Source organism: Solanum stenotomum, chromosome 5, assembly GCF_019186545.1.
Source record: "Solanum stenotomum isolate F172 chromosome 5, ASM1918654v1, whole genome shotgun sequence".
Lineage (NCBI taxonomy): Eukaryota > Viridiplantae > Streptophyta > Magnoliopsida > Solanales > Solanaceae > Solanum > Solanum stenotomum.
Window position 1 is genome coordinate 12,267,783 of NC_064286.1, and position 9,019 is coordinate 12,276,801.

The 9,019-nt window shown below is 28.9% G+C and overlaps 1 protein-coding gene across 1 annotated transcript; it reads left to right on the forward strand.

The window, feature by feature from the left end:
• The first annotated feature begins 6,386 nt into the window (after positions 1–6,386).
• LOC125865511 (GATA transcription factor 4-like) lies at positions 6,387–8,326 on the forward strand. Its single transcript, XM_049545707.1, has 2 exons — positions 6,387–6,740; positions 7,519–8,326. The coding sequence occupies exons 1-2, from the start codon at positions 6,525–6,527 to the stop codon at positions 8,077–8,079; spliced, it is 777 nt and encodes a 258-aa protein (XP_049401664.1). The 5' UTR covers positions 6,387–6,524; the 3' UTR covers positions 8,080–8,326.
• Positions 8,327–9,019: the final 693 nt, after the last annotated feature.

The following is a 9,019-nucleotide window of genomic DNA, read 5'->3' on the forward strand; positions in this document are numbered from 1 at the left end:
TGAACTTTTTTCAAAAATTCTAGCGTATATTAGGATTATGAAAATGAACCCAATAGGATTAGACCCTTAAAACCTTACTAAAAATGAATTAAATCTAATTGGGTAAGGAAAAAACCAAAATACCCTTTACTATTTTCGGGTAACTTTCCTTATTTGAATAGCCTGACTTCAAAAGGGCATATCTCACTCACACGAACTCGAAACTTAGCAAACTTGGCGGTGTTGGAAAGATAATTCAAAGAACTTTCATTGGATAACTTGTAGCCCACCTAAATCATCTTGTACTGAGAGTTATGGTTATTTGAAGTTGACCCAAAACAAATAACTTAAGCATAACTTGCAAAATTTCAGATTTTGCTATTTCCAATTTAGTTCTTTTTGGAACTCAAGGTGCTACATCTAGTGACCTGACCTTAATACTTAAGAAATTTAAAATTCCTTGGTAAAATCTTACTCACAACAACGGAGGGTTCGAGTCTTAAATTAGAATTTTTTTTCCTGGGTTGTTACATAAAAATTGATCAAACCTACTTTTAAGTCATTTTTAACTGTTGAGAGTGGTTGACAAAGTTAAAAATAACTTAAAATAAATTTAAATCCCTACTTTTATTTTTTTTTATTTAAAAGTCATTTAAGTTTGATTTTATTTTTTGACTTAAAAGTTACTTTTTTAAAGCCAACCCAAACGGGCTCTTGGGTCGTTTGGTAGTTGGGTAGAGTTATACATGTATTAGTAATGTGTGTATTAGTTATGTGGATATTAATTATACAATTAGTATTAGTTATGTAGGGTTTAGTTAGTTTAAGTATGCATAAATTATTCCTTTGAATGTTGGTTTTTTTATATTAAAAAAATTAATAAAATTATATATTTTTTAAATTAACACATTTCTTTACAATTATACCATTTCCTTCTTTAATTTAACTTTGTATTTAAATTAAAATATTTCTTTAATTATGTAGAAGAAGCGAAAGTGGGAGTGATAAAGGTAATATTATCATTTTAACTTTTTATCTATGTATTAGTTATACACGTATTAATTATTTCACCTTCTACTCAGCATAACTAATACATAAATTTCATCAAAATTTATACATGTATTAGTTATGCGAATTCCAAAATTGTTGACCAAATGTTGTATTGATTTTATACATTAATAGCTTTTTTCTTATCCACATACCTAATGTTGTACTAATTATATACATAATAACTTTTTTCTTATTCACCTACCAAACGTCGTATTTATTATATTCATGGATAACTTTTTTCTTATCCACCTACCAAACGTCGTATTAATTATATATATGGATAACTTTTTTTATTATACGGACTCTAATATATAAATGCCGTATTAATTATATACTGAACTAGTCTTCCACATTTTCTGTCACGAGGGATCGTGTGCAATTGTTCAGTGAACTTGTATGCTTCATGTATTTTTATTTTTTATTTTTAAAAACACAAATTGATAGAAGAATTTCAAAGCCTAAAATGTCATAGTGAAGTCAATTTTTTATTTTTTCATTATTACAAGAAAATTACATTTGGTAAAGACTATACTATAATCTATTATTATTAAATAATAGAAGTACTAGAGTTATATATAATGGGACATAGCTAGTACGGGTGTATTATTTTTTGTTCCTTCTTTGAAGGAATGGGGTGGGATAGGAGGGGTGACCACCGACAAAGGACAAAAGAAAAAGAATATTAATTCACATTATTTTAACGACTTAATTTATTTATCTTGATCATCTGTTTTTTTTATAAAAAAAAACACTTTTGATATAATTTAATTTATAGGATAAATTAATTAGTTACTACTATTTTTATTAAGTTATAAATTATTATTTATTATTTAATTTATCTGTAATTACTTTAAAATAATTTGATTATCTTAAAAAATTCACACTACCAATACAACAACAACAATAATTTATCCGGTGAATGGAATCTAGAGAGAGTAGAGTGTACACACATTTTACCATTATTTTGTGGAGGTAGATAAATTATTTTTGAAAGACTATTGACTTAAATGCAAGAAATTCAAGTATAAAAAAGAAAAAAGAAATCACAACAACTAACAAAGGAAATAATACAAATGTTACAAGAAAGAAACAAGAACAACAAAATAGTGCGATAATCGAAAAATTATTTATAACAACCGATGATGGATATAAAAAACAAACTATAATAATACTGACGGAGTCGTTTGGTAGAGTGTATTAGGAAATATAATGCATGCATTAAGTGTGTATTAGTAGTACCTTGTTTGGTACACTTTTTCTTGCCATGTATAACTAATGCTTGCATTAGTTACACTCTATTGTGTATTAAGTTGTGTATTACTAATACCAAGTAATTTTAGGTATTAGTAGTACATAGCATTTAACACTTGCCTTAGATTAAATAATTACAAAACTACCCTCAAAGCCTTTTTAAAACATTTCCTAACATTTTCTCTTCTTTTCATTTTCTTTCTTGTCATATGTTTTTATTTTTATTTTTATTTGTTTTTCAATGTCTTTTAATTTGTTGGTGTCTTGATAGACTTTATGGCCTCTTAAGTATCTTTTTTTTTAAAAAAAAAAATAATCTAATTTCAACATAATTTAATCAAAATTTTTACTGTTGTGGTGATAAATTTGATTAAAAAATTATATGTCAACTTTTCACAAAAATATTTTGACTCGAATAGTACAACTATTTAATATTATTTTTGAAAAAAAGAAGAAGAAGAGGAGTTAATGATGTTTTAGCAAAGAACTTTGTTGCAAGGAGGTGTAAAAATAAATAAAGTGTGAAGGATATTTTTGTAAATATATATTTTTAAATAGAAATTATGCAAGATTTGTTATTTCTAATACATCAAACCAAACAGTGTATAAGAAATAATGCTTGCATAACTAATGCAAGCACTACTAATACGGACATTACTAATGCACCCTATTTTGCATTATTCTTATACACTCTACCAAACGTTTCCTTAGTATAACAACAAACAAGCCAAGACCCTTGAATTAAAAGCAAAACAACCATTCACTACCCACTGACCAGGGGCGGCTCGATAGGATTATAAAGAAGGCAAGTCATGCCCCAGGCTTCCGGGAGTTTATTAATTATTATTTTTTAGCAATAACAGATTATAGGTTTACTAGTAAAACTATTCGCGCTTCGCGCGAGAATTTAATATCACGAAATTTATAAAATTTTACTTAAAATTTATCGGTCATTAAAACTAAAACACTATATTATCTTACATACAAAATTACGTAATAACAAACATTAATAATGTAAAGAAAAATGAAAATTATTAATACATCTTATTATTTATCCTTAATAACATAAGCATAAATTAATGACTATAAAAATACATATCAGGATCTGTAACATAATCAATGGTGTCAGTGAGTCATTCAGCAGAAGCAGAGTACACAAATATTTAATTGTGAAGAAGAAGAGGAGGTTCAGAATTTTCGTTGTTTTAAAATGAGAGGAAATCCCTCTATTTATAGACAAAAAAGGAAGTATGAACAAATGTTTATTGTGCCTTATTGGAAATGTTACAACTATTTGGAAAAGTTGCAACCCTTCGGAAAGGTCACAACTTTTCATAAAAGTCATAACTCTTCAAAAAGTCGCAACTCTTCATTAAAGTCGCAACTTTTCATAAAAGTCACAACTCTTCATAAAAGCCACCACTCCTCATAAAAGCCACAACTCTTCATTAAAGTCACAACTTTTCATAAATGTCCCAACTTTTCATGTAAGGGGAAGACTAGTTTTGGAAATAAATAAATTAAAAGAGAATTCTGATTTGTGGTGGCGCCACGTAGGCGAGCCTAAAGTTCTCTTTTATATATGATATATGATATGATATTTTTAGAAAAAAAAAAGATTATAGGTTTATTTTTAGATTTTTTTTTTTGAATAAGTACTATTTATAGTTAAAATTATTATTTTTCTATAAAATGAAAGAATTATTATAAAAGTTTGGCATGAGAAAAGATTAAATTGATTTATTATATTATTAATTGAAAAAAATATATTAAAGGAATCAATTATAATTTACTTTTTTAACAATTATGCATCACAAGATTCGTAAGAAAATATATTAATTTATTTTTTAAAATTTAAAGCTTCCATTTGATTTTTGTGTTAGGTCACTAATGCTTGAGCCGCCCTTGCGGGTCTTGCCACTAACCTTCTACTCTAATAGGCGATCTCCATATCTTTCTATCTAAGTCATGTCCTTAATAAGCTGTCTTTAATCAGCTCTCCCCAATACTTCTTTGAGCTACCTCTGCATCTCTTCACCCAACTATGTTCATTCTCTCGCACCTTCTTACTAGATCATCCGCATATCTCATCACCAATAGTAAGATATATAAATATCAAACTCACACAGATAAAAACAGTTCTAGTCAATATAGTATGGTTTCCGCATGTGACTGATTAAATGATCACATGATACAGGAGGCAAAGGAGAGTGCTCACTCTGCCATTAATGTTAGTTGCTACTCTTTCATTATTTTTTGTATTTGTTAGATCTTGATTTCTTTAACTAGTAGAATTAAGAAATTGGAGTGATACTATACTATTCTTATTAATTTATTGAAATCATATTCATTACATTCCAAAAAAAAATTCACATCAAGAAATGGGGAATCTTGATGTAATTGGGACCACTCATGTGTTACGTATCCCTTGCCGATATATATTGCAATATTAAAACTTTATGCATTGGTAATAGGACCTTAATCCATATTTTTTAAAAAAAAGTCCATACTGATTATGGAAGAAGTAAATAAATTGAACATTGACCTAAGATCATTAATCAAAAGATAGGTTATAGACAGAGGCATAGCCAGAATTAAGAATTTGGGGATTCTAAATTAAAAGAAATTGTGGTTCAGATTAAAGAGGGTTCGAAGCCACAACTCTAGTGTTTCATAGCCACTCCTTTACCATTGTATCGGATTCACAAGTTAATATACATACATATATATATATATATATATATATATATATATATATATATTTATTTATTTATTTATTTTGTAGTAAAAGTACAGGTCTACGAAAAACCTACTAGGTTCGTCCGAACCCACGTATTCGCACCTAACTCCGTCTCTGGTTAGATATTCCATTAATAACATATAGTCAAATGAATATGATTTATTAAATGCTTTTAAAGGTAAAATATGTTAGAGTGATAGTTTTATGATTTTTTTTTTTACATCATATCAAATATGAAGAAGTGAAAAAAATAAAAAGGTTAAAGAAATTTATGGAGTTTGGAAGTGAAAGGGAACATGTTAGTACTCTGAAAAATTGCAGTGGTCACACCATCTTCCCGGTCCAATCGCACATGACTTCAATAATGCACTAGTATAATAGTTATAGTAAGTAATACGCTGAATCTGTTCTGCCAAGTGCCACCATTTGTCTATACCCTTCACATTGCATAATCTTTAATTTCTTCATGTAGGTATTCTCATAACCAAAATTATTTTATTGCAATTTCCAAACTTAGGTAATTATTGCATTATCCTACTAACTTCAGTTGTTTATAAATCCCCGCCTAACGCAATTAATCGGAAGATACTTTAATTTTATTTTGTAGCACAAAAATCACTCAATTAATGATAATTATTTGAGAAAGTCATTCAAATTTATTTTATAATAAAAAAAATCACTCAACTGTCATCATTTCTCTTTTAAAATCACTCAACGATTGTCATTTCACCTATAACATGTAGATTCCCCCACCCTCCTCTTGTCTTCTTTTACAAAGGGTGTCATCGGTCAGTTCGATTCAGTTTTATGTATTATCAATTCGGTTCGGTTTATTGGTTTTCAATTTTTAAATATGCTAAATCAATAACAAACCAATAAGATATTCTTTATCGATTTTCGATTTATCAATTTTTGGTCATTAACTGTTTGGTTTTCAGTTTACCCAATAAAAAAATCCTCATAAAATAAATATATGATGTCTCACTTCTCTAACAATTTGGCATGAGACAAGCAAATCAACTGTAAATGCCTTGATATAGTGAAACAAGAAATATAATGAGAAATTGCATCAATAAGAGTAGATGTAATATGAAGGCTACAATTACATGTTACAACAAAAACATAATATGGAAAATTCTGATGTGAAAGTAGAAGTATTGTAACGTGTGAAATGTAAAAATCATAGTGTAGAGTACTGATATAGTGTCTAGTTATGCTAAATTATTATAATATATACAGTACTAAGGGTATAGTAATAAATTACTATCGTCAATATTTTTTTCGGTTCGATTTTCGCACAGTAGAACCTTCACTTGCAATTATTTAAGTGCACACTGACTACCAAGTGCTATATCAATCCCTCACTCATCAGCCCCTTACTTCACTCATATACTCTTTCTCTAGTGGGAGGAATAATTCTCAGCTCAAATTTATCTCTCCATAGTCCATATCAAAGCTTTAAACCAACATTTTCTGTGTCTAACTTTAGCATTAATCGGAGAATATGGATGTCTACGGACGGTTAACGCCAGAAGTGTTTCGGATTGATGATCTTCTTGATTTCTCAAACGAAGAGATCTTTTCCTCTTCTAAAACCGCCATCGACTTTGATCTCAATCACCATTACCAACCACCTCCTACCGATAATATTGCTGCCGCCGGTTGTTACTATGATGCTCTTCCCAATTCCGTTGACTTCACCGATAAACTCTGTGTTCCGGTAAGTGTATATATACACATGAGTAACATCTTCGATATCGAGTTAAACTACATGAAGTAAATTAAGTTTTATGAGATATGGTGGGACAGTCAAAAATATTTTCTGATAAATAATTAAACACTTGTTAAAGATTCAATTCGAATGCTGTTTTAGTAAAAGTTTGGAGTATTGAGGACCGATAGTAATGTTTAGTGTTAGTTAAAGTAAAATAATATATATAATTGAGATAATTATATTGCATAGAACACTTCTATTCTAAAAGTGAAGATGTTATTTTCCTACTTTGGTGAAAGTGTTTTGTAATGGTGTAAACTAATTAGGAAAAAGTGAAACCTTTTATTTAGATTTCAAATTAAACACATTACTAGTATATAGTAGCTTAGAAATATATTTCACACTACAATTTAATATGTTACTGCACAGTTTTCTATCCAAATTTATATAATGTAGTTTGATTTGACATGATTTTCTTTTAAGAAAAAACTTTTAATACTCGTGATCTAAAATAAGTCATAACTGTTTGTATGACTATAAATAATTTTATTAAAATTAAAACAAATATTTTAAAACTAAATTATATTACATCGAAATGTGTGTTTTCTTTAATTGACTAAAAAAAATGAAACATATAAATTGGAAAAAAGAAGTACTTGAATTATCCTATCATATTGTTTTGCTACATAATATTTTAGGTGAACTTAACCTATTGATGTTAGAAAGAACTTATTCATTTAATAATAGTATAATTTATTTATTTTTGTTCTTGTTATTTGTGAAGAGTGATGATGTAGCAGAGTTGGAGTGGCTATCGAACTTCGTGGAAGATTCATCCAATAATTTCCCTTCAAACTCCTTAACACAAACCATGTACCACCTCAATAATACCAATAATACTACTACAATATTGCACAGCAAATCAAGAAGCAAACGTTCACGTAATTCAAACACTAGCTGGACTACTTCCTCACTCCAACAACACAAATCCACAAACCAAAAAAACTACAATCAAGACGAAAATTCAGGTATTTATAACAGCGACAAATTTTCATCAATAACTTCAAATATTACACCGAGAAAATGCACCCATTGTGCATCAGAGAAAACACCACAGTGGCGAACTGGACCATTAGGCCCCAAAACACTGTGTAATGCTTGTGGTGTAAGGTACAAATCCGGCCGGTTGGTACCTGAATATCGTCCCGCGGCAAGCCCGACGTTTGTGTTGACGCAACATTCGAATTCTCACCGGAAAGTAATGGAACTCCGGCGACAGAAAGAGGTTATTGATCATCAACAGCAGCAGCACGGAATGTATGGACATCACTATCCGGTCTGCTGATGTCATCTGTATGCCACGTATTACAAGCTAACGTGGATGCCTTATTATTCTAAAGAGACTTTTATCTCTTTTCAGTATTTTCTTTTGTTGCCTATTTAAAGGTATTTGAGATAATCACTTTCACGATTGTTTTTTTTTTAAAAAGATTTAGTGTTCCATGTCTTATGTATTAAGGGGTCGTTTGGTAGAGTGTATAAGAATAATGTTAAATATAATGTATTAGTAATGCTTTCATTAGCAATGCATGTATTAGTTATGTTTGCATTAATTATACATAGATTATTTTAATGCATTGTTTGGTTTGATGCATTAAAAATAGTATGTATTGCATTAAAAAATTATTTACAAAGATACCCTTCACTTTTATGGTGGAAAAGATGCAAAAAAGGTTTTGAGGGGCAATTGAGTCTTTCTTTTATCATGTTAATGGATGCATTAAAATCATTGCATTGCTAAAACTTAGAAATCCATGGTATTAGCATGCACACCTTATTACACAATAAAGTGTATAACTAATGCAATGCAAACATTAGTTATAAGGTTGAAAAAGAGTACCAAACAAGATATTAGTAATACACAATGCTAATACATGTATTATTTTTCGTAATACACTCTACCAAACGACCCCTAAAACTTATAGTTAATGCAGTGATGCCATAATAATATTTATGGAATATTCAAATTTTATTGTAAAATCAACCCAAAAAGTTAGTGTATATATATATATATATATATAAAGATCAAAAGATGAAAGTAGGAATAATAAAACAATAAAGAGCGACAAGAGATGGAAGTGTAGGAATTTCTTTTTTTTTCTTTCAACTATTTCCGAAGTTTGAAAGTGTATATAATATGAGTTCTTAATACATCTATTTGTAGGGTTCATAGAGGCATACAAATGGTGACGAAATATCTAAAAAAGAAAAGGGACTTACATATG

Bases quoted from the DNA above. Each gene is read 5' to 3' on its own strand.
- LOC125865511 (XM_049545707.1), top strand. From the start codon at position 6,525: ATGGATGTCTACGGACGGTTAACGCCAGAAGTGTTTCGGATTGATGAT. The intron at 6,741-7,518 runs GTAAGTGTATAT...TTATTTGTGAAG, and splicing joins CCGATAAACTCTGTGTTCCG to AGTGATGATGTAGCAGAGTT.